At 35.7% G+C, this 26,994-nt stretch overlaps 2 protein-coding genes across 2 annotated transcripts in view; one reads left to right on the top strand and one right to left on the bottom strand.

Moving 5' to 3' along the window:
- Positions 1-5,525: 5,525 nt before the first annotated feature.
- On the bottom strand, positions 5,526-15,131 carry Cript (CXXC repeat containing interactor of PDZ3 domain). The gene is made up of 5 exons (XM_020155758.2): positions 14,996-15,131; positions 12,280-12,345; positions 11,024-11,078; positions 6,727-6,830; positions 5,526-6,446 (listed from the first exon to the last, which is right to left on the bottom strand). Exons 1-5 carry the CDS (start codon positions 15,009-15,011, stop codon positions 6,382-6,384), a joined length of 306 nt encoding a protein of 101 aa, XP_020011347.1. The 5' UTR covers positions 15,012-15,131; the 3' UTR covers positions 5,526-6,381.
- Positions 15,132-15,246: 115 nt separating this feature from the next.
- Pigf (phosphatidylinositol glycan anchor biosynthesis class F) overlaps positions 15,247-26,994 on the top strand; it is a 28,110-nt gene continuing 16,362 nt past the window's right edge. The window contains exons 1-4 of the mRNA XM_074049620.1: positions 15,247-15,377; positions 16,450-16,695; positions 17,804-17,895; positions 19,007-19,123. Coding sequence (XP_073905721.1) covers positions 16,468-16,695; positions 17,804-17,895; positions 19,007-19,123 — 437 coding nt within the window. The 5' untranslated portion in view covers positions 15,247-15,377; positions 16,450-16,467. The remainder of the gene's footprint in view (positions 15,378-16,449; positions 16,696-17,803; positions 17,896-19,006; positions 19,124-26,994) is intronic.

Below are 26,994 nucleotides of genomic sequence, written 5' to 3'. Positions count from 1 at the left end.
CCGTAAGATGATTATTAAATAATAGAAAAATGCAAACTTTCCAGTAGAGAAATCTAATTAGATACCACCTAAAACAAGTGATTAAAATCAGTATCCTTGCAATGGGACAAGTGACGCTATATCATGCAGGGTGTGGTGTGGTTTCTTTTGTATTCCTGCTTCATATTTAGCTTACTCTAAATGTAAAGAAACATCAGAAAAACACAAATTAACAGACATTTTATAAAATAACTGGCCTATGTGTTTCATGAGCTTGACATATTTGAAAGACTGGTTAAGAACTGTTTCAGCTGCCAAACACATTTTATGAAGCCAGTATTACACTTATCCCAAAACCAGGCAAAGACACCTCCAAAAAGAACTATAGGCCAATCTCCTTAATGAACACTGATGCAAAAATCCTCAACAAAACAATGGCAAACCAAATTCAGCAACACATCAAAAAGATTATTCACCACGACCAAGTAGGCTTCATCCCAGGGATGCAAGGGTGGTTCAACATACGAAAATCAATAAACGTAATAAACCACATTAACAGAAGCAAAGACAAAAACCACTTGATCATCTCAATAGACGCACAAAAAGCTTTGATAAGATCCAACATCATTTCATGATAAAAGCTCTAAGAAAACTAGGAATAGAAGGAAAGTTCCTCAACATTATAAAAGCTATATATGACAAACCTACAGCCAGCATTATACTTAATGGAGAAAAATTAAAACCATTCCCTCTAAAATCAGGAACCAGACAAGGATTCCCACTATCTCCACTCCTATTCAACATAGTACTGGAATTCCTAGCCAGAGCAATTAGGCAAGAAGAAGGAATAAAAGGAATACAAATAGGTAAAGAAACTGTCAAAATATCCCTATTTGCAGACGACATGATCCTATACCTTAAAGACCCAAAAAACTCTACTCAGAAGCTTCTAGACATCATCAATAGCTATAGCAAGGTAGCAGGATATAAAATCAACATAGAAAAATCATTAGCATTTCTATACACTAACAATGAGCAAACGGAAAAAGAATGTATGAAAACAATTCCATTTACAATAGCCTCAAACAAAATCAAATACCTAGGTGTAAACCTAACAAAAGATGTGAAAGACCTCTACAAGGAAAACTATACACTTCTGAAGAAAGAGATTTAGGAAGACTATAGAAAGTGGAGAGATCTCCCATGCTCATGGATTGGTAGAATCAACATAGTAAAAATGTTGATACTCCCCAAAGTAATCTACATGTTTAATGCAATTCCCATCAAAATTCCAATGACATTCATTAAAGAGATTGAAAAATCTACTGTTAAATTTATATGGAAACACAAGAGGCCACGAATAGCCAAGGCAATACTCAGTCAAAAGAACAATGCAGGAGGTATCACAATACCTGACTTCAAACTATATTACAAAGCAATAACAATAAAAACAGCATGGTACTGGCACAAAAACAGACATGAAGACCAGTGGAACAGAATAGAGGACCCAGATATGAAGCCACACAACTATGAGCAACTTATCTTTGACAAAGGAGCTAAAAATATACGATGGAGAAATAGCAGCCTCTTCAACAAAAACTGCTGGGAAAACTGGTTAGCAGTCTGCAAAAAACTGAAACTAGATCCATGTATATCACCCTATACCAAGATTAACTCAAAATGGATCAAGGATCTTAATATCAGACCCCAAACTCTTAAGTTGATACAAGAAAGAGTAGGAAATACTCTGGAGTTAGTAGGTATAGGTAAGAACTTTCTCAATGAAACCCCAGCAGCACAGCAACTAAGAGATAGCATAGATAAATGGGACCTCATAAAACTAAAAAGCTTCTGTTCATCAAAAGAAATGGTCTCTAAACTGAAGAGAATACCCACAGAGTGGGAGAAAATATTTGCCAACTATACATCAGACAAAGGACTGATAACCAGAATATATAGGGAACTTAAAAAACTAAATTCTCCCAAAACTAATGACCCAATAAAGAAATGGGCACGTGAACTAAACAGAACTTTCTCAAAAGAAGAAATTCAAATGGCCAGAAAACACATGAAAAAATGCTCACCATCTCTAGCAATAAAGGAAATGCAAATTAAAACCACACTAAGATTCCACCTCACCCCTGTTAGAATAGCCATCATCAGCAACACCACCAACAACAGGTGTTGGTGAGGATGCGGGGAAAAAGGAACCCTCTTACACTGTTGGTAGGAATGTAGACTAGTACAACCACTCTGGAAAAAAATTTGGAGGCTACTTAAAAAGCTGGACATCGATCTACCATTTGATCCAGCAATACCACTCTTGGGGATATACCCAAAAGACTGTTACTCCAGAGGCACCTGCACATCCATGTTTATTGCGGCACTATTCACAATAGCCAAGTTATGGAAACAGCCAAGATGCTCCAGCACTGACGAATGGATTAAGAAAATGTGGTATCTATACACAATGGAATTTTATGCAGCCATGAAGAAGAACGAAATGTTATCATTCGCTGGTAAATGGATGGAATTGGAGAACATCATTCTGAGTGAGGTTAGCCTGGCCCAAAAGACCAAAAATCGTATGTTCTCCCTCATATGTGGACATTAGTTCAAGGGCAAACACAACAAGGGGATTGGATTATGAGCACATGATAAAAGCGAGAGCACACAAGGGAGGGGTGAGGATAGGTAAGACACCTAAAAAACTAGCTAGCATTTGTTGCCCTTAACGCAGAGAAACTAAAGCAGATACCTTAAAGCAACTGAGGCCAATAGGAAAAGGGGAACAGGTACTAGAGAAAAGGTTAGATCAAAAAGAATTAACCTAGAAGGTAACACCCACGCACAGGAAATCAATGTGAGTCAATGCCCTGTATAGCTATCCTTATCTCAACCAGCAAAAACCCTTGTTCCTTCCTATTATTGCTTATACTCTCTCTACAACAAAATTAGAAATAAGGGCAAAATAGTTTCTGCTGGGTATTGAGGGGGGGGGAGAGAAGGAGGGGGTGGAGTGGGTGGTAAGGGAGGGGGTGGGGGCAGGGGGGAGAAATGAACCAAGCCTTGTATGCACATATGAATAATAAAAGAAAAATGAAAAAAAAAAAAGAACTGTTTCAGATTAAAGGAAACTAGATACATGACAACTACGTGTATTATCCCAGCTTGGATCCCAGGCTGGATTTTTTTTTTCCTACAAAGGACATTTCTGGGCTGTGGCTCAAATGGTAGAATGCCTGCCTAGCAAGTATGAGACCATGAGTTTGAACCCCAGTACCTCCCACCCCCAGACATTACTTAAACAATCAATGAAATGTAACAGCATAATAATGTTAAATTCTGAGTTTGACAATTATTCTGTAGTTACAAAAAAAATTTGTTTCAGAACTATAGGAAATACAAATTTAAGTATTTAAGGTAAAGGAGACATCATATCTGTGATCTGTATTGGAGGATACTTTTTGACCTCAAAGACATCATTTATATTTTGTATTATCCTCGTACCTTTCTAGATATGCACAAATAACAATGTATCCTAGAAGAAAGCATTTAGTCTAAACTGATGATAAAGGGAAACCTCTTCCTTACAGAATGGTAAATAATAAATACAGAAAGAATAATGGAATAAAAAATAACAATTTTGCAAACATTCTACTAAAAGCTATTCAGATAAGAATCATCAAAAGATGCTAAATCCAGAAGGAAGGGTGTGATGAGGGTTGGAATTAGCAACATAGCCTCAAAGTTCCTCTTCACAAGCTAATTGCAAAAGGAAAAACAGTAACTATGCAGTGGATAACTGGACATCTTACCCAAGTGATAAAAATTAATATCATCAAAAACAGGCAAAGGGACATTCTGTATTTGGATGTGACACTCAGGGGATACAACACTTAACAGCATTCCCATCCACACTGCATGAACAGACTCTAACCATGAGGAAACATCAGAAAAACCCTAGCTGAGGTATGTGCTGTTCTTCAGCTCTGCCCTGTTTTTTAAATACATCAATATTACAAAAGACAGAGAAAGGCAGAAGGATTGGTCCAGATTAATCATAATACAATATAAGATCCTGAACCGGACCCTGTAGCTGAGAAGAAATTACCAGTGGAACAAATGAAATTGGAATAGACTGTATATTAGATGAAAGAATAGTGTAAATGTTAAATTCCTGGCTTTGATAACTACACTTAGGTAAAAGAATATGCATGTTCTCATAAAGTACATACCTAGTATTAAAGATAAAGCAAATGATGTCTGCAAATGGGTTCAGGAAAGATATTTTAAGAAATAGAAAATGATAAAGCAAATAAGGAGAATATTAAAAAAGTCAACGTGCATAATTTTTTTCTACTTAAAAATTCCCCAAACCAACATATGTACACATGCATGCAAGTGTGTATTTCTAGTAGACTAAAAGTTTTTGTTCTCTCCACTTTTCCCCAGATAAGGGAACTAGGGGCTAAAAGATTTTGAGAGGTTAGTAACAAGATCTCCCAGAGAAAACAGTCCCAGAGTTTTCCATTTGCATATACATATACAAACTTCTGTATACATATATAATTCTATCATCTTGATGGTGACATACATATTTTAATGAATATATAAAATATATAAACTGGCATGTTTCTGGTACTTTTAAATGCAACTGGAGACTCAAAAACAGCTTTTTTTCATCACTTTTATGCTTACTTTGACAAAAGTTATGTTTTGCTTCAATTTTGTTATGGCTTCTGTTATTATGCCTTCCTTTTAAAAAAATATTTTATGTTCATGCTGTTTTGGGACTTTCCTTCTCATGTAGTAGCTACTTCTGCTCAATTTATAACAGCCACATTATTACTACTTCAGTAACACGAAGATTAGTTAATGCTTACACTCTGTTCTGAGGTATAATAGTGACAAAAATTTCTACAGGAGAACCTGAGTATGGTCAATGGATCCACTCATAAAAGGAGGCTACTCAAGGTGTGAATATAAAAGGTGAGTGCAAGTGTAGCTCACAGAATGATCCCTGAGAAATATCCTTTTCTCAAAGTCAACCAAACCAATGGATCTGGGACACTCTCTGACCAGGTGCTATTATGAGTTCCTTGTGACATAATTTTAATTAAAAATCTCAAATTGATTAAAACATGGGAGGACATTTTTTTGCCCTCAGAAATATTATTTATATTTTACATTATTCTTTTAATCTTTCTGAATAAGCATAAACAACGTATCCTAGAAAAACACTATTTGAAAAACCTTATAGACAAAATGAACAATTAAAACTTTAAACACTTTTCACAGCAATATTAAGAGAATAAAATACAGTATCTATTATCACTTTGTCTATAGTAGCTTACATATTGTATAGTAGTGATACATATTTATACATATTGCAGTTGAAAATAGGGAATACTTTTTTGTTCTTCTGTAATAGGCTGCAGGTTTAAAAGCAGAAGTCCTGAACCTCTGAAGACAGTGTAAGAAAAATCTTTATTTGAAACTCTAGCAGTCTATGTTATTAAAAAAAAAAAAGAGAGAGAGAGTCAAGATGTTCTTTGTTCTATTTATTTCTGGGGGTGGGGTAGGGTAGGGTGGGAAGGGGTGGAGTGGAAAAAATTTTAAAAAGTTCATTTTCTTGCTTCAAAGTAGGGATTAACTTTCATTACACATGAACATGGATGAACACTGTCATGAACACTCTGTTCTGGCTTTCATGACAATTTGAACTCAAGGTAAGATGTATAATATGTTTTCTGAAATCTAGTATATTTATTTGGACAAATCAATGTTTCTCATGTTCTTGTGCTCATATGAAAGAACTGGCATTTTGGTTTTAAGAACAAACTAAAAATAATCAGGAATTCAACTTGTCTTTAATTTGGGTCTGAACTAAGTACTAAGGAACTATTCAGCAATAACGGCCTCAAATATTTAAATATTTAATGAAACTGCAATTAATTAAGCCCCTGTTGATTCTAAAAATTATGATACCAGAAAGAGAATGAGGGAAGAATTCTAAGTCTGGAGTCTAAGTTCAGAGTAAGATATCAATAATCGTCTCACTTTTGCAATATCCATAAGTAAACTAGATGATATAAGAATTATATGAATTATGTTAAATAAAAAGTGCATACAGAACTCACAAATATTTTTTCATTAAATTTGCCACTTACACTAGTTCAATAAAATGTTCAGAAGGAAAATAATCACTTAAACAAAAGACTATTTACACTGTTGCTGTCAGAACTTCTTGAGAAGAAAACAATGACTACTTAGCAACTTCCCTGGTTTAACTTAATCATTTGACTTGAAACAGTTACATTGTAAACTGACTATCTATGTCATGTTTTGAGAATTCAAAGCAGAAAGTAAAACCATAAAAAGCCAGAAACTTCAATAAGTCTAGACAGACGTTTGCTTGTAGTTTTTGGTATCCAAAACCTTTTTGCCACACATCGCACAGATGCCTGAAACAAAATAAAACAAAACAAAAAAAAAAGTGAGAAATCAAGTTATAATACTGTTTGGTTTATCTATCTCAATCCTGAAGCTTAAGACATTACTTAACAGCATCATAAAAGAAAAAAAAATTCACTATGAAAATACTTTAAGTTCTATTTTGCCTTGGGGAAAGAAAGTATCTGACTAGTAGAATTTATAAAAGACTATTCCTTTTCTGTTATTCAAATCAGTAGCAAATGAAGTAGGTTTGTTATAAATAGAAAAATGAAATTAAAAGAAACTTACCCTTTTTGTAGGCACAGCCCTGGCAATAATGAGAACCTGGTTGGTGTACAGAACTTTTACAAATTCTGCAAGTGGAGAACTTATTCTTTCCATATGGATCGAATCTAGATTTTTTTTTGAAAGAAAGAAAAAAAAATGTACACTACAGTAGAAACACTCTTAACCCTAAGTAAACAACATTCAGGATTAATTCATGCTCATCATTCCTTCTATCAAATTCTACAACCCTCAGGCAGCCCAGCCCCCTTCTGGGTGGCCTACTATCTAATATGCCTGCACTTCTCTGCTCCTTCCATGTAAGCTCCACAATTGTGAAAAGTCAGTTGAATTCATTCCCAAACCTATTCCTGTCACTTGTATTTGTCATTGTTTGTTTGATATAAATATTAGGAAAATTGATGAAATATGAGTACAAAGGAATGAATGGTTCCTTGAAAACTAAGTGACTGCTTTAGGATGACTAGGTAAGTGTAATCCTTAAGACTGTAATGACTTAAGACAGGCTAGTATAGAGGAAGAAGAAACCCCTCCTTATCCCGGCCCAAGGAAGCAATGGGATGTACAAAGAGAACTGAAAATGAGGCTTTAAGGCCTCTGAGAGTAAAACACTTAACAGCTTCCATTAGGATCAAAATAACCTACAAAGGTCACAGAAAGTCATAAGGTATTTTCTAGTTATCTACTCTAGGATGTATCAACATCAACATCCTGAAACAACAGGTACCAAAAAAAAAAAAAAAAAAACCACAGAAAGAAAAACCATATTCTGGGTGTAGGGTGGACCCAATGATACTCTGTACACCCATCCTAGCCCATCTTACAAAGACCCCCCCAGATCTAACCCCCATTCCCACTGGGCCTTTGCAGTATGTAAATTGCCCCTCTAACAAAGCTCAAGGCTTTCTGGCTTCTGAGTCATCTGGCCAGAATGACCAGAATGACCATTGCTTTTCTCTAGCAATGCTTTCTTTAAAACTCATGTTCTCTCTGCTTTCAAAAAAACCTTTGTTCTGCTTTCTGTTCAATGTTTTGCTGGGACATGAGCCTAAGAATCTTCTGACCAGAGTCTTCAGAGACCACCTACCAGTAACACACTTAGGTGTGTGCGAGGCAACTGTTTAAAATGGGGGAAAATCACAAGTGGAAGCACTTTGCAAGCATTAGTTTTTTTCCCTGCTCTAAAGATGATGAAAATGTATATTCTGGTTATGATTTATTTGAGGAAAAGCATCCTAACTCTTGTCAGCGACTCATACTTAAAAGGCTTTGTCTCAATACCAAATAAGGGACAAATGCATCTACAGATTTTAAAATAAGGTATGTGTATCTTTTAATGATGTCCTACTTTAATTATCTGGCCCAATCCCTCTGGATAAACAAGCCTCTACTATATAAAAATGTCATCCTACAGTGACTAGAGTATAAAATAACTTAAATATTTCCCCCTAAATGGGCAGTAGCACACTGATTTAAACTTTCCCTACCTACAAAATGATTTTATATGTTTATTCTCACAAAGTGTCCTAGACCTGGTATCTTCTCTTGGGGTATACCACAACAGCTCAGTTTCTATTTTACCTTACTTTTTTTTTTTTGAGACAGGGTCTCACTATACTATCCAGGTTGTTCTAAAACTCACAATCTCCCTGCCACAGCCTCTAGAGTGCTGGGCTGGGATTACAGGTGTGTGTCACCATGCCTGGCTAACAGCTTTCACTTCCAAAGGTTAACTTTTCAAACCCAAGAGAATATCACTTTATTCCCCACAAGAGAAGACTACACTTTCTTCTTTTCAATAAGCTCAATTTGTTTGGACCTATGTATCTGGAAAGTACTTTTTCTTAAAACCCTATTTTTATTATTATAAGATGACATTCTAACCTCTGAAATTTTCCTATTAATTGGCAGGTGTTTTTTGGTGGCAGTGGGGTTTCAATTTGTTTGAATTTGGCATCATGTTTGCTAGGCAGCTGCTCTACCACTTGAGTCACTCTGCAAGACCTTTTTCTGTACTGCATATTTTCGAGATTGGGTCTCGATCCCCCTGATCTTCACCTCCCAGGTAGCTAGGATTACAGGCGTGAGCCATAAGTGTCTGGCTGGCACAGACTTTTCTTTAAGTAATGATGTATATTATAAATATGGTATTGAAGATTTAATGTAATATAGTAGTATACTTTCTAAAGTGAGATATTTAGAGTACCCAAAAGTAATAACTATTTTAATGATATCAGAATAAGTTTGAGAGCAGAAACTGAAAGTATATAAAACTGTACAATCTGTAAAAATAACAACTTAGTAAAAACTGAATGATCTTAGATCAATACGTCAGTCAACAATATAGTGTTATGTTGTATTGAAGATTAGGTAAATCTGCTATATGCTATTTTGTATCAGTTATTTAATACACAGCTACTATGTGCTAGATACTATATAGTAAAAATTTTACTGTTATTATTTCGAATCCTTGGAATGATTTCATTAAACAAGTGTTAGTTTATTTAGCAAATACCTATTGAGTTCCTACTATGTATCAGTTACTGATCTAAATACTAAAGATGAACATTAAAAATTCCCAGTCCTCACCAAACTCAAATGATAATGGGAACAGATTAAATAATAAGGGAAAAGACAATCCAAGAAAACTAGCAAGTTTTTCAGATAGCTAGTAAGTGTTATAGAGAAAAATTCAAACAATACTGTGGTGGGGATGAGAGAAAAGATTAGTTTAAATGCCTGCTCTTTGAGGAAGTGACATTTCAGCCTAAACTCAACAAAGAAGACATCAGATATATATGCTCTGAGGGAGGATCCCAGAAGGGAGTGGCAAGCATAGACTTTAGGTGGGAGTGGGCTTGGCATAGCTAATGAGGATGTTACATGAATACGAGAAGGAGTATGGTACAACAGGAAGTTAGAAGAGAAGGGAGATAATATATCATGGAGTACCCTGTCCTGTAAAGAACATGGTAGGGGGCTTAGGTTATACTCCATGTAAAAAAGAAAACTATTGGTGGATTCAAAGCAAAAGAATTACATGATCTTTCCAAATTACCATTCTGGTTACTATGAGACAATTATAGGAAATGAGAGAAAAAGCAAGGAGCTAGCTAGAAAATTTTTCAGTATACAAGTAAGAATTAATAGTGGTTTGGAACAGGGTAATAGAAGTGAAATGAACAAAAGCAGGTGGATCCAAGTTATATATTGGAGGTAGATCCAAAGAATTTACTGATAGATATGGTAGCAGAAGGGGAAGACTCAGAAGCTTTTAGGCTTGAACAACTGGATTAAACAATAGCGTTACTATGATGGGAAGACTGAAGAAAAAGAGGTTGCCTGTTAGACATCAGATTAGGTTAGTAAGGTAAGCAGCTAGATATAATTTGAGAATTGTTAACACATAGTTTGAATTTAAAGCCAATGTAACAGTTCCTTTAGCAAAGTATAAAAATGTATAAATACAAAAAACAAAGTCTAGGATTAAGTCCTAAGTCACTCAGTTGAGAAGGGAGTTGGGAGGAAAACCAGGAGAGTGGGTGTCCCAGAAGCCAGGAGAATAAAGGGTTGCCGAAAAGAGTTGTTAAGAGGTGAAGTGAGGTAAGACTAGAGAAGTGGCCATTACTTTTAAAGGTTTATTGTGACCCTGATGAGAGCAGTTTCAAGGTGTTGGTGGTGATGAAGGCATGATCAGAATAGCTGAAACAGAGAATGTAACTTAAGGACACTGAGAAAATATCCAGATCATATTTTGAAAACTCTGGCTATGAAAACAAGCAAGGAAATGGGATGGCAGCTAGAAAGGTTCATGGAATTTTTAAAGAATGGATGTAATAAAGCATGATGTCAAAATACTGTTCTTAAGATGGGAGACTTTTTTATGGCCATTCTCTTATTAAAAAGGAGCTTAGAAAGGTTAAGAAACAGGTAACTTGCATGGCATTACAGGGCTAGACAGTGACAGAATCTAGATTTATACTTAAGGACTGACTCTAAAGCTTCAATTTCTCTATGTTTCTCTGTTGCCTCTGATTTGTAAGTTAATTAAGAAATAGTAAAAGTCATATTTTCCAGTAAAATTACATAAAGGAAATGGCACTAATATCTTCATAATATTGATACAGTTAAGAGGAATGGGTGAAACCAGCAGGTTATAACATAGCTTGCCTTTGTGTGCCAGGAGCTACCTAACTCTATGTTTTATAATCACAAGGGGATGAGGTATAACAAATTCACTCCAGTAGGCTTAATATTAAAGAGTGGAATTTATAACCACTCTATGGATGCTCTTACCCACCTTGCTTTTTTTGAAGTCAAAGCTTTATTTTCATTCAGCTTTCTTCCACCACTTTCTACATCAAAATATATATACATGTTAGTGACTTATTTCTATGCATTTGACACAGTATCTAATAGTTAGCAATTAGTTAAAAAGTTCATTTTTTTTTTTTTTTACCTCCTGGCAATTGAATACCCTGAGTCTAAATTTTTTAAATCCTTATTTAATGCTCAAACTCTTATGACTTGGAAACAATTATTTATTAGGGAAACAGTAAAAATTTGTAAAAAAAAAAATACAATCACTTAATTTCTCAGACTCAAAGCAGTTCTTTAGGGATGGGCCCACATTTTCTTTTCTACTGTAAGATCTAGAAGCCTCAACTTTGGTGTCATAGATCTTGAGTACAGTGACAGTATTTCTTTTCCTTCTCCTTTTTTTGGTGGTACTGGAGTTTGAACTCAGGACCTCACACATTCTAGGCAGGTACTCTACCACTTGAGCCACACTCTCAGCCCTTTCTAGCTTTAGTTATTTTTCAGATAGAGTCTTGCATCTTTGCTGGGGCTGGACTGTGATCCTATTTACTTCTCCCAGATAGCTAGGATGACAGGTGCGTGTATGCCACCACACCCAGCTTATTGATCGAGATGGGATCTCATCAATTTTTTGTTCAGGTTGGCCTCCAACCACAATCCTCCAGATCTCTGCCTCTCAAGTAGCTAGGATTATAGGTGGAGGTGACTGCACATGGCTTTTTATTTTTGGAGACAGAGTATCACTATATACTTCAGACTGGCCTTGAACTTGCAATCTTCCTGCCTCAGTCTTCTGTATGCTTTGATTATGGGCATGTCCAACCATGCCTGGCTTTTTCCTTCCTTTGGAAAATATACTTTGCTGTATGTATGTAATGATAATGAAAGTGAAAATGGTTTAAATTTGTTCAAGAACGTAAAACTCAGGTGAAGAGAAGGAAATTAAATACAGACATTACTAAGCTCGATCATATCAAGCACTGAGGTGTAGTCATCACTTGAAAAATCATTTAATAATTCTGCTATCTCCTAACTTTATACTAAGAGCCCATACATGTAACTCAGCACAAAGTAGAAGATCCTAAATCACTGGGGAACCTGATATTTTTTAGTGTTTAATAGAGATGAAGTACACTGAATGTGTAACAACATTGCATTTTACAAATAATATATAAGCTAAAATAGTATTCATAAAAAGCATTTGATTAATTTCTACTTTCTAAAAGAAAAAAATACCTGTGGTATTTCTTGCACCATCCTTCCAAGTGTCTGGGGTGATAACAGTTCCAAGTTTCTTTTCACCTATTATAACAAGATAGTAAAAAGGGGAGAATTTAGCATCTAATGAATATGCTACATCATGCCTATGGTTCACAATGGCATCAACAGTCATATTACAATAGGTGTCTGCTAATGCTGGGGTAGAAGTCAGTGAACTGAGACTCAAGATGCTAACTGTGGGCAAGGATAGCTGACCTCAGTAAATTTCACAGGATATAAAGATGGCTTATGATAGATTTTCATCATTTGTTCATACTTTAAATAAGCCTCTCTCCATTCCATAAATATGCACTAATCATTTAGGATGTATAAACCACTACATAAAGTGCTAACAAAAATAAAACTATGAATTAGAGCACTAGAAATTCATTGGTATGAATGTGTTACTTGGAGTCAAACACTTCCAAAAGAGTCAAATGGAGTCAGAGAAAGACCAAAAGAGAAGATTTTGAACTTAGTGATTGGGAGGTTACTGGTGAACTTTCGAAAGTTCTTTCACTAGTGTGGAAAGTCAGTTTGTAAAGGCTAATAAGTAACTATGAAAATCTGCATACAACCAATACAATGAAGTCTTTTAAACAATTTATGGTGCAGGGAAAGAGCACTAAGGTAGTTGCTTGAAAGTACAGTTTTATATGTGAGAGACTTCAGCTTATTTACAGCATAAGTGGAATGAGCTGACAGATTGGAGATGAAAAATAATGAGAGGTTACATTTTCAGAACAGAGAAGTAAAAAATAGTAGTAAGAGGGAATGACCTTTTATGATATACATCATGTCCTAGAACAAAATATGTATGTTTTATTTTAATACCACACTAGATTCTGGATTATCAAAAATTTTATGTATCTTGAGATATTAACTCATATTTTTCCCAGTATCCTCAATTTCCCTTGGGACAAAGTACTTATAGTGTAAAAAGAATTACAAATGAGTGAAACCACACAGAATTCTTGTCTTCTAAGGTTAAACTGTACAGAATTAACAAAAACTTACAAAAAAGGCACAAAAGATGAAAAGGTAGGCGTATAAATATATTTAAGTTGCATTTAATAAAAAATTAAACATGCAAAAACCAAAAAAACTGCACATAAAGGATGGAGGAGAGTTATAGGATATCAATGTCAAAAAAGCATAATGCACTTTTTTGGAGTAATGAAAATGTTCTAAGACAGACTGCACTGATGGTGTACAACTCTATGAATATATTAAAATCCACTGATTTATACATTTCAAATGGGTGGGTTATATCTCAATTTTTTTTAAAAAAGCTTAACATAAGGCTACAATGGTACATGGTATAGAATCTAGAAAGAGGGAGGTATTACTTCTACTCTGTCTCAGAGTGGAGCAGAGTTTAATTCTGAGTGCCACATATTTGTGGGTGGGTGGGGTGTGTTGTGTGTGAGTTATGACAGATATCATCAGTTTTTGAGTACATATTAAAGCGTTTTTATACTGGAAATTATATTATTTAATTCTCACAAAACTCCATAAATTATGTATAATTTTCATTTCTCAGATGAGGAAACAGGAGCCAAGAAATATTAAGTAGCTCAACCCATGACATTCTTTTACCTCCTGTAAGAACTCTACTTGAAACTCATGGGTAGGAGATGAACTTGTTCCAAGTCCACTGTACACATGTATGAAATTATCACAATGAAATCTCCCCATATTATTAATGTATGATAAAAAAATTTAAAAACTTTCAAAAAAGAAACTGATGGGTGTCTGTGTCCAAAGTTGTATCTACTGAGGGGTTATAAACAAGATGTATTACATTCACCAGACAGCAATTGCGATGATGAGGAGTTGAAAGCTTGTCACAGAAAAGCCAGATAGGACTAGCCTGTGGAAAGAGACTTGAGGATATGAAAGCTGTTTTAAAATTATATAAGTAGCTCATGAATTAAAAAATAAAACAAAAACACTTAGAAATCTCAAGGGCTTGCATTAGAACTACTGGGTCTTTAGTGTCTTTACTATTAAAGGGAGAAAAGACTTTTCTAAAAGCCAGGAATGCCTAGGTAGACCTTCTTGAGGATGGTGAGACTCTCCTGTTCTCCTGGCCCCAGTGCTGTAGGTATTCGCGAAAAGAGTTCATATGCCATTAGATGGGATGCTGACTTAGAGCTACCATATGAAATACGGGATACCCAGTTAAATTTAAATTTCAGATAACCAATGAGTTGTTTTTTTTAGTAAAATATGCACTAATATTGCATGAGGGCAAGGCAGTTGTAACAGTAAGGAACAGCAAACAAAACCACGACTCAAACATTGCAGTAAACACACTTACAGTACTGAAAAGTTATTTGCTGTTTATCTGGAGTCTTTACTGACTACATATGGCAACTCCGGTTGCTACAGAAATTATTTTGAAGATTCATTTTAAGCCTGAGGGAGCAAGTTCATAAACTGTGATCGACGAGATCGAGGACTACTAAAGGCAACGGAAATAGCTAACTAGGTGCAGAACTATTTTGAACACAAAATATATATAACTATATGGTCCTAGGAAGGAGCAAGAATGGTCATATGACAGAGTAGGACGACAGAAGTTAGAATCGGAGATGTGTGAGAGAAAGAAAAAGAGGGCCAAAGATCCCAAAAAGTTTAGTTAGGTTTCCCAGTCCCCTCCTCCCACAGACGCGACCGCTTAACTCACATTTTTCACAAACCATCTTTCTGTTGACGGTCCTATGTGCCGGTAGAAGTAGCAGCTGCAGCTTGAAAACATCAACACTACACCCTGGGAAGAATTCCGCTTCCGCCTACGTCAACCCACTTCCGCCTACGTCAACCCATTTCCGGCTTCTCAGCCTAGGGCTCCCGCCTATCCTACACCTGGAAAGCCGCGGGATGGCTAAACGCGAGCGAGTAGGCGGGGCTGCTTTCATTGGCCCGCCCTTACACTTCTGCGATTGGCTGTTCGGTCGTGTGTCTCCGCCCACCGGGCATGCGCCTGCGCGAGGACCATGGCAGCCGCCAGCGCCTGATAGTGGGAGGCAGTCGCCCCCCCCTTTCCCTTCCGCGGGCGGGAAAGTTAGGTAAGCCCAGCTGCACGCCCCTGGCACTCTCACCTCCCGCGGGTGCCCGCCGACCGTCGCAACCGCGGCCAGCCTTAACCCGGGCCGCCTGCTCTAGTGCCACCCTTCCGTTGTGATCCATTGACTCTTGATGGACCGACTCTCGGATGCGAGTTTCTGAATCAGTCCCTCTGCTTTCGCTTGTCCCCTTCACCTGTGCTCTTTGATTACGCGCCTCCTCTGTTTTCCCGCAGCCCACGCTGCCCAGCCTCCGGCAGAGGCTGGAGCAGAGTCCCGAGCGACCCACGGTAGGGTTGAGGGGCCGCTGATCCCTATGCCCGACCCGCATTCAGCAGAGAATCTAAGAAACTTCCTTTGTCCCTTCCTGATCCCTGGAGTTTATCTTCACGTTAAAGAGGCTAGGCTTTGAAATGGGTTTGGCTCGTAAATCTTTGGACGTGACTCCTAACTTGTTCATCCAGTTTTTGCCCGTGAAAAATGATTGTGTGAGTTAAATGAGGGCTAGTAGGACAATGCCCAGGTTCGCCCTTTTTCCTTTCACGCTAGTGCTCCCTACCCTCTTTGTGTGTGTGCGTGTGTACGTTTCTATTTTGGGAGATATTCAGAATGTAACATCAACTATTTAATGAACTCCTTAACATTATGTCCGCATATGTGTCCATGAGTGTCGAGAATGTTTGGTTATATTTCCAGCTGGTCAGATCATTTAATCTGTGCAGTTGATTTCATCTTCATGATTGTGGCAGAAGTAAAATAAATTGCTTAACTGGTCCTAAAACATGATCTTTTTGCAGAAACCAAGTCATAAATATTTAAGAAATTTGTAGGATTTGCCTTTTTTAAGCTCTGGGAGATTGTTGTACTATATCAGGAAAAATCTAAAATAGCATAGTGCTAAGCCTACATTGCATTTACATGTATGTATCTTTCTGTGTTTTGATAGAAAAATATGTTGCCCGTACAAAATTGACTTTAGTTCATGGCTTATTGTTAAGAGGTTGAAGTATTTAGGAAATGGGAAAAATCATTATTAAATCATTTTACATATTTTTCTTAATTTGTTTTTCATTAGATAGCCATCGAAAACACCATGAAAGATACTGATATCAAGAGACTTCTGTACACTCATCTTTTATGCGTATTTTCAGTTATCCTAAGCGTCTTCATTCCGTCATTCTTCTTGGAGAACTTCTCAATATTGGAAACACATTTGGTGTGGTTGTGCATCTGCTCTGTTTTTGTAACCACTGTCAATCTCCTGTTGTGCTTAGTAGTGAAACCAAATGTATCCTCTAGAAGAAGTTCATTATCATACAAGGTAAGTCTTCTTGATAACCAATTTTTGTATGGAGGTAGTGTTTCAGTACAAGAATAAAGTATTAGTCAAGTCCTTATTGAGTTATATACAGTATGCAAAGGAGCGTGATTTGTTTTTCAAATTAGTAGCTTGCTGCTTGCTCCCCACATGCTTGATAGATCATTGCTGTGCATTAATTATGGAATTATGACTTCTTCAGTGGGTCACAACATAGGCATTCTGAGCCTATAAATCATAGCATTGAAGATAAATACATGTGGCTGTCTCTCTTTAAATCACATTTTATAAAACATTGCACTTTATTTTTACACTTCTGAAAGACAATTTTTTTTTCAGAAATTGCAAAATAAGTCACTATGATAATTATTATTTTAAACAGTTTTCCTTGACTAAACAGTTTTCAGATATTGAGTTAATTTTCTAGAATAATCACTGTACTATAACACTTGACTCTTACTTTAATAAAATCCTCACTTGATACTTAATGCTAACATACACCTTTGCTGCCTTATGAATTAAAAAGCTTAATAGGTATTTTTAAATTATATCTTCTGTTGCAAATCAAGCAGGCAGCACGTAGGAGCCTATTTATAGATGTTCTGGTTTTTTACATGGTTCACACAGTAATATGAGTATGATTATTTGGTATTTAGTGTTGTTATTATTTAGTGTTCTCTGGTACAATTTTCCCAGGAGTTTTAAAATGAAAAAAATTTATTGTAATTTTCTGCAGCTGTTTCATGTATCATTCATAGTAGTCTTTTTTTTGTATCCTTGTACTCTTGTCATCAGTAAATATTTCATAAGTATTGATTAACATATGTAACTCAAAACATTTCATAGAAACCAATCCTTTTTGACTCTCGTATTGGCTGGGTGGGTAAAATACGGGTATGTGTGATCTTTGCCTTTTTAAGCTTTTTTATAATCTATATTGAGGGCTGGTAGATGTGGCAGCACAAGATGTGTTCTAACTTGAGGACAAGCAACAAAGAACATTCAGCTGTTTCACATATTATGGGAACAAGTTGTATTTGTAGGTTAAATGGAAGAGTTATGGTCCTTTAGACATTCTATTGAGTCTTCATATTATTCATTCCTCTCTTAGGTAACCAGATTTTTGAAATGCTGTATCTACTTTTTCATGTCTTGTGTCTCCCTTCATGTGATTTTTGTTCTATATGGAGCACCACTAATAGAGTAAGTTTGAAAATTTTACTTTAAATTTCTGTGTGAAACGTTTACTAAACAGTGTGCTAACTCTGTTGGCAATTAAAGAAAAATCATGGCTTATTCAATTAATGGATCAAGGAAAGACAACAACATCAGTGCCTGTTTTTAGCAGTGTTATTCTTTTTTAAAGCAGTGGTATAGTATACTTAATTGATTAAACGCTTCTGTACCTAGTGCTCCATTATCCAACTGTACATTGGGAGGAGAGAGGGCGATGAGAAACTAACTATGAATGTGTGGCCCTCAGAACCATAGTAAATGTGATTCTGAAGTACTTGAAAGAATTTGATTTCCTAAAGAAAGTCAATAGAGTCCTGTATTCAAATCATTAGTAAGCCAATGTTTATAGGCAAAATTTATCCAATTTCAAATTAGTGGAAACTAAATCAAACAATGTATCTTATAAAATGTTCATTATAGTTTGAGAAACTTCATTTTATCAGTGATTAATGATCATGGTGAAAAGAGTGATTATGTAATATACATACATGCACATATAGCTTTGTATAGGTACATATATTTACACATAATTGTATGCATGCATTCACCTAACAGGTCATTCTTTTCTGGACGGGGGAGGATATGACTTTTGTCATGGGAAATGGTACTTTATGTCCAATCCATCTTAGAATAGAATGAATGAATGGAACATAGTTCTCAAAATATGGTCTACCAACTAGCAGTACAAACATTTTGTCAGAATGTAAATTCTCAGGCCTCAATCAGAAACTGTAAGAGAGGAGCCCCCAGTTGGTTCCAAAATAAAGTTTGACCACTAGCTGTAGGGAAAGTTCCAGAGATTATTGAGGGAGAAAGCTAGTTATCTAGAAATGATGTTCTTATAATGAGATCTCATTGTGGCTCTTAGGTATTTTAATATTTCTGAAATCTGTCATTAAAACCAGATATTTGCTAGATTGTTTTTTTAAAGCTTATATTTTAGTAGTCCTTATAGTCCTCATCGTGGTGGGACTCATGTAGCAGTTCAAAGTGAATATAAGAATATATTAAATCTGTTTGGGTAATAAAAATTATCTATATACCTTTAATATTTAAAAAAAATTAATTGTTTTTCTAGGTTGGCATTGGAAACCTTTTTATTTGCAGTTATTTTGTCTACTTTCACTACTGTACCTTGTTTATGTTTGTTAGGACCAAACCTCAAAGCATGGCTAAGAGTTTTCAGTAGAAATGGGTAAGTTTGCATTTTGTATTTTAATAATGTTGGTAGTTTAAAAAATTAATGAGGCATTTTTCTATTCATGGAAATCTGTTGCTGATTCTGAGTGTTTCTCAGCACTGGATGGTTCTGAAAGATGCCAGAAGGGGACAGTGCACTTGGGGGAGGGGGACAGGGAATGGCTGATTTGAGAGGAACCCAGGCAGGCAGAACTACAGTCAAGTGATATAACTTAATTCACTAAAATCTTCTATTACATAGCTTTCTTTTGTCCAGCTGCGTACTTGTTTGAAAAAATGTTTCTGCTACCAAAAGAAAGCTTTGAAACCCACAGGGAAAATTTGACACTCTGAGAAAAATACTACAAATAAAATTGCTTACATACATTTCATAATGTAGAAATGGGGTCCATAGTCTAAAAATGTTTCATGTAACAATGATAATTCATATTTAGCCTTTGGTAAGATTTCGGAGTGCAAGCTTTACAGGATTTCATTTCTTTCACAGCTCTATATGTTTTCAGCATGGCTAAGTTAAAATTTTAGCTTCTTCAGAGGCATTGAAATGATCCATAGTAGAAATGGTTGAGTTCTAAGAAAACCAGAAGATTATTTGGTTCCTACTTGCAAACACTTCTCGAGCACTTACTCTGTGTTCCACATTATACTAAGCTCCATGTGAACTGTGAAGTATTAGGAATATTTTCCTCCCAGGAGCTTGCATGTTCAGGGGTTAGAATGAAAGATCAAATAGTGTGGAACTAAATTCAGCAATCAGTGTTGTAGGAACAGAGAAGTAGAGAACCAGTGAGGAACGAAGCTGGAGAGGAGGATGATTTGTGATGGACTGGAATCAGGAGTATAAAATACAGTAAGAACGGAAAGATACTTTGTGCTAGGCAGAAAAACATAGAAACTGAAATGAACTTGATATTTTTGGATAATTTGGAGATTAATAACCCAAGGAGAGCAGCGGGGGCATGCTGAGGAGCTTAGCTTGGCTCTGTAAGTCACTTTTTTTTCCTTTGAAATGATTGTTGTTTGTTGTTGTTGTTCTGTTTTAAAGAATAATCTTTTATTCATAAAGTCTCTAGGAAACAAAAGTGTAACAACTGAAAAAATTTTCCCTGTTCTTACCACAACATCACAAGTGCAATTTATTTCTTTTAGCATTTTATTTGAAGTTTTTAAGCAGTGAAAACTGGTTGAACTCTTATTGGTTTGAATTCATGATTTATGCAGCTTTGAATTCTGTGTCTAATAATTAATGATGTTTTAGGGGAAACACTCATCTGATTTTATAGTTAGTTCTTTTGTAACTTGGCCTGTGTTCCTAAAAATCATTGCAGTTTGCAAAATTGGGCAATGAAAACCACAGAACTTATGGGAAAGATTGGGTTAGGAATATAATGCTTAGAAAGTTCATCAGTGACACATAAGAGGAAATAGCAACTTACTGGAAGTGGCAGCACAGTTTTACATTGTTAAATGCTTATGAAATACATAAATATTACACTGAGTATTGTTCATTTCCTAGGAAAAGACCTGAAGTTTGCTTTTTGAAGTAGCCATGGGAAGGGTTATCTCTTGTGAGTTGTGTAGTAGTAAGGGATGGTTGTTGAAATCTGACCAACAGATGTGGATGGGTGTGGCTCATGATACTTTAAGTACACTGAGATAGCTGGGAGATTTTTTTAAGACCCATATTGAGATATATTTCGTATACCATACATGTCACCCTTTTAAAGTATGTGATTTAGTGGTTTTACATATTCACAGATACATATATAATCATGAGTCAATTTTAGAACATTTTCATCATCTTTAAAAGAAACCATGTATCCTTTATATATCACCTCCTCATCCTATCAGAAACCTGCCCAATCCCTAAACAACCTCTGTTCCTGTTTCTGTAGAGTTGCCTACACACATTTCATATAAATGGACCATACAATCTGTGGTCCTTTGTGACTCACTCCTTTCAGTTAGCATAATGTTTTCAAGGTCATCCATGCCGTAGCATGTATCAGCACTTCATTTTCTTTTAATGGCTGAATAACTTCCCATTGTTATGGCTATATAATACCTTTGTTTATCCGTTCATCAGTTGGATAAAGAGTTGGGTTTTTTCTGCCTTCTGGTTATTTTGAGTAAGATGCTATAAACATTTGTGTACTGGTCTTTGGGCATATATTTTTATTTCTTGTGGATGTATGTCCAGGAAGGGAATCATATGCTGTGTCATATGGCAATTCCGTATTTAATCATTTGAGGAACTTCCAGACTGTTTTTCAAAATGGCTGCACCACTTCATATTGGCATAGCCGTGTATGGCAGTTCCAGTTTTCCTATATCTTCAATAACAATTGTTTTCTGACATTTTTTGTCAGCAGTGTGATTTGAACTCAGGCCCTCAAGCTTGCTATGAAGGCGTCCTTGCCACATAAGCCATGCCCTTAGCTCTTTTTTGCTTTAGTCATTGTTTTGGAGGAGGTCTTTGTTTTTGCCTGGGGCTTGCCTGGACCATGAGCCTGTTATTTGTGCTTCCCTACATAGCTGGATGACAGACACACACCATGCCCAACCATTGGTTGAGATGGGGTCTCTGGAACTTTTTGCCCAGAATGGCTTCAAACTTGATTCTCCTGATCTCTGCCTCTACTGGCATGGCCTCATTGTGTTTTCTTATTTGGATTTCCTGCTTACTGATGTCAAGAATCCTTTTATGTGCTTATTAGCCGTTACATGTTTTCATTGAAGAAAGGTCTCTAAATACTCAAGTAATTTTTAAGTGGGTCGTCTTTTATTATTGATTAAAAAATTGATAGAGTTTTTTAATATATTCTAGAGGTAGCTCCCTTATCATCAGGTGCTATTTAAAGCACAAAATGTTTTAATTTTGATAAAATCCTGTTTATCTATTTTTTACTCTGTTGCTTATGGATTTTAGGGTCACGTTTAAGAACCTATATCGAATCCAAGGTCATGAAGATTTACTCCTATATTTTCTAAGAATTTTATAATTTTGGCTTTTACTGGAGGTCTTATTTTGTGTTAGCTTTTACATATGGTGTGAGGTAAGGGTCCATCTCCATTCTTTTTCATGTGGCTATCCAGTTATTTCAACAACATTTGTAGCTGTTTTTCCCATTGAATGGTTTTGTTGCCAGTGTCAAAAATCAGTTGATCATAAACATAATGTTATGATTATTTACTTAGACAAGATCTCATTATGTAGCTCAGGCTGGCCTTGAATTCATGATCTTCCTGCCTCTACCTCCCAAGTTCTGGGATTACAGGTATGCACCATCACAACCAGCAAACACATGGTTTTAATAATATGTAGACTCTTAAATTCTATTCCATTGACCTATAATGTCTATCCTTCTGCCAGTACCATCCTGTTATGACTACCTGGTAGATGTTCAAGGGACATACTATAGACATTTTTTTTTTAATTTCTATGCCTCCTGGTATAGCTGGGTACAGGTTTTTGTCTTTAAACTTAGTGTTTCTCACAAATGAAATTGTTCATATTGTTCCCCAATATATCAAGCAAGAACAAATTTGAATCTTCAAAATAATCAAAGCCAGGCTGACTGTATGTGTATATGTGTGTGTATATCATATTTATATATATGCATACATATATATGTGTTCCTAATATTTTCATATTGGAAGCAAGTAAATGTTAAAAATCAAAGAAAGAAACTATTCCTAGTTTCTCATAGTCACTTATGAATTTACTATGTATGCATTTGGGGGTGCATGTTTTAACCATGCTTCTCTTTTTTTATTCATATGTGCTATGCTTCTCCTTTTAGAAGAAAATATCTCTTTATGCTAAGTAAAACATTTTTTTCCCATTTGTTGTAAAATTTGCCTTTGAGTCTTTTTTCTTTTTTTTTGGTGGTACTGGGGTTTCAACTCAAGGCTTTGAACTTGCTTAGGCAGGTGCTCTTTTGCTTGAGCCATGCCTTTAAGCCTGAATCTTCTGAGATTTGGTGATTTATTGTCATCTTGTTTTCATACCTATTAGCACTTTATACCTTCTCAGAAGGATCTATTACACAAGCAAAACTAAAAATTGTAGAAAGAAAATACTATTTGACAGTTGCTCATTAATTTCGATAATATGTAGTGTTAAGAGTTTAGAAAAGCAAGCATCATTGGGTATGTTAGAACTCTATGAAGTGTAAATTGGTTCAAACTTTATGAAGAACAGTTTGGTTGCATCTATAAAAATCACAAATGTACATCTTTGACACAGCAATTCTCCTTCTAGGTTTTTATTCAGTACATCTACTTGCAAATGATGAGTGCATAAGATTGCTCATTTCAGCTTTGAAAAGAACCTTAATATTCTTTAGAAAGGGATATGGCTAGTTACATTTAACCCAGTCCACAAAATACTATGCAGCTATAAACACATGCACATTTTCTCTCTCTCTCCACCTCCCTCCCTCCCTCCCCTTTCTTCCTCCCCCTCTCTCTCTGTTTGCCTTTTTTACTCTATATTAAATAGAAAAAAGCAAGGCTAAAGATATGTATAGGAAGCTATCATTTACATAGCAAGTTGATGGGGAATAGACAGATAGACCTGTGTATCTTTGGAAGGGTACATAAGAAATTGATGAAACACTGGCTGTCTCTGGGTAGAGCATCTGAGAAGTTAGAAGACAAGGTAAGGAGACTTTCCAATTAATCCCCTTTGTTGTTTTTTGAAATTTGAACCATATTAATGTACTTACCTAGTCAAAATGAAAATTATAATGAATTAGATTTTGACAATACTTAGTTTACTTCTTGACTACTAAAAGGCCTCTATCTGGATTCTGCTAGATTTCTCTGCTAGCTAAACACCAACAGACTGCAGAAGTTATCCTTCTACAATTTCCAATGCACATTCAGAGAATAGTTAATCTGCTAGAGGGCTATGGCTAAAACTATTTAATTTGTAATATAAACCATTTATTTAATATCGCATAGGCCATGATATAAAATAGTAATAATGCAAAAATATTTTAATAACTTTTAAAGCATATCATGACTTTTAAGGCATTTGTCAGAGATACTATTTGATCATTTTCTACTTGGAAATAGATACTGGAAAGCTGGCAGGTTAAGTGATTTGCCCAACCCCTGTAGTCAGTGATGGAGCTGGGACTTGACTCTCAATCATCTCATGGTGCAGAAGTTAGAAGACTGCAGTTAATTGAGCATCAGAAAGTGGCTTCCTGTCCTTCATTGCTCAGTGGCTAAGTGATCTTACACAGCTACTTAGCTTCACGGATTCCCAGATGTAATACAGTTAGAATAATATGTACTTTACAGAGTTATCATGAGAAGTGAGTGAGATGAGTGAAATTAAATAGGAATTGATCAAGAAATGTTTGTCAAATTGATTAACAAATATCAGGAAGCATCTTTGTATTTCATACTTTCAATCCTGACTGCAGTTTGTCTCAGTAATTCTTCCTAGTAACAGACCAGGGAGTGCAGTGCATAGACAACCACAGAAGAGTAATGGCATTTTTCAGTTAATTTAATGTGAAGTTTATTTGAAGTTTGTTATGAGAGCGGAACTTAAGTCTTCATGTCTCTACCATAGACAGAAAAGACATTTGGTTTCTTAAAATGTTCTTAACTAACTCCTTTAGGTATACAAATTACTGGATAGATTTGATTTGTAATAGTTTAATTCACTTTGTTGCCTTGGTGTTATAATTACTGTGGAGTATTTTTTTCATTTGTAGATTTTCTTATAAAGAAAAATAGTAATCAGTAATGATCAGACTATTAAGGACCCATGTTTTTCATTGAGGTTTGCTTTTTTTTTTTTTCCTTTTTTAACAGTACCAGAGTTTGAACTTGGGGTCTTGTACTTGTTAGACAAATGCTGTGTCACCTGAGCCATGCCTCCAGCCTGTTTTGCTTCTGGTTATTTTTCAGATGGGGTCTCACTTTAACTGTCATTATGTTGGAATACAGGCATAAGCCACTAAGCCCGGCTTGATCAGTTCTCTTAAGCTGTCTATTTGAATGTCTGAGTTAGAACCTGATCACTTATGTGCACTAAATAGGTTCCTGAGTGAGACTAAACACAAATTTGTGGTGTTCTTGCCAAGGTGAAAACACTCAAATAAGAACTATTCTTACACATAAAGACAATAGACCGACAATAGACCTCTTTTTGTCATCTTTATAAAGAAACATTTTATATTGGGAAAACCACTGTGGACATTAAGAGTGAAGAGATAGTGAATGGCCAAAGTTTTACTCATATAAAAATAGGTAATTTAGCCCAAATGTGGTTATAAAAATTTAGTTGGTGGAGAGACATTGATTTTAATACTCATTCAATGGGAAAGGAAAAAGTTTATATAAGGCTTGTGTAAGATGTCTTCAGCCACTAGGAGGAGTTGTACAGTCTGTTTTTTTAGATGAAGGGTTCAACAGTTTAAAAGATAAAATTCATTTCAACACTGATTTGGTGGGTGCCTATCTAAGCCATAAGAGTTCCTGGTATATAGAAAAATCATTCAAAATGGCCTATTTCAATTAATATTCGATATGATGAATTACATTGAAGTCAAATAATGGTACTTGAACCTCATTTTCATAGAGTGGTGTGTAGCCTGGTTCTGGTAGCTCACTGTAAACCTAACTACATGGGAGGCTAAGATCGGGAAGATCATGGTCCAGGCTAGCCTGGGCAGAGTTTGTGAGACCCCATCTTAATGGAAAAAAAGGTGGCAGGGTGTTGTGTTCTATCATCCCTGATACACAGAAAGTATAAATCAGAGGATTATGGTTCAGACTGGCTTAGGGCAAAAAACGAGATCCTATATCCAAAATAACCAGAGGAAAAGGGCTAGAGGTATAACTCAAAGCAGTAGAGCTCAAAGTCCTGAGTTCAAACCTCAGTGCCAACAAAGAGAAAGTGGAACATTACTGTAGTCATTTTTTTTTTTAAGAGGGAAGGAGTGGTACTGGCGTCTAAACTCATAGCTTTGCACTTGCTAAGCAAGTGCTCCACCATTTGAGCCACACCTCCAACCCTTTTTAGCTTTAGTTATTTTTCAGGTAGGGTCTCACAGTTTTTGCCCAAGGCCAGGCTGGACTGCGATCTTCCTACCTACAGCCTCTGGTGTAGCTGAGACCATAGGTGCGTACTACCATGCCTGGCTTATTGATTGAGATGAAGTCTTGCTAACTTTTTGCCTGGGTTGGCCTCAAATTGTGATCCTTCTGACCTCTACCTTCTAAGTAGCTGAGATTATGGTTATGAATCACTGCACCTGACCTACTTTAGTCATTTTAAAGTTTAAGAACAGCAAGCCATTCCAGAAATAGGGGAAGGGGTGATGAAGGAGAAAATGGAGGGGGTGAATTTAACTATGATATATTGTAAGAACTTTTGTAAATGTCACAATGTGCCCCAGTACAACAATAACATGATAATTTAAAAATCAAGTCATCTGTTCTCAGCCCTATGGATTATGTGTCTGTGTTCCGTAACTATGACAAAATGAGCCAATAATCATTGACTTTAGATGATATTATTATGGAAAACTACAAGTGTCAGTGCTGCAATAAATTAGTTAATTAAAAGGAATTTACCTGTTTCATTTCTTTCTAGTTTCTTTGTTACAAAAGAAGGCATGTGTGCACATACATATATATGTGGTGTGTGTACTATATATAGAAAAATATATCAATTTCATGGTAAAAATATAAATTTATATTTCAACTTAAAAATTCAAATAAAATATAGATGGTTAAAGATCCTAATAATCCTATTAAAGAGGCAAAAATTACAGATTTTATATATTCTAATTTTGTTTATGCATATAACATGTAATTTTAAAACAAAATGGTTAAATT

Source organism: Castor canadensis, chromosome 12 (genome assembly GCF_047511655.1).
Source record: "Castor canadensis chromosome 12, mCasCan1.hap1v2, whole genome shotgun sequence".
Taxonomy (NCBI): Eukaryota; Metazoa; Chordata; class Mammalia; order Rodentia; family Castoridae; genus Castor; species Castor canadensis.
The sequence above is the reverse complement of the archived record's forward strand: the minus strand, read 5'-3'. Positions and strand labels throughout refer to the sequence as shown.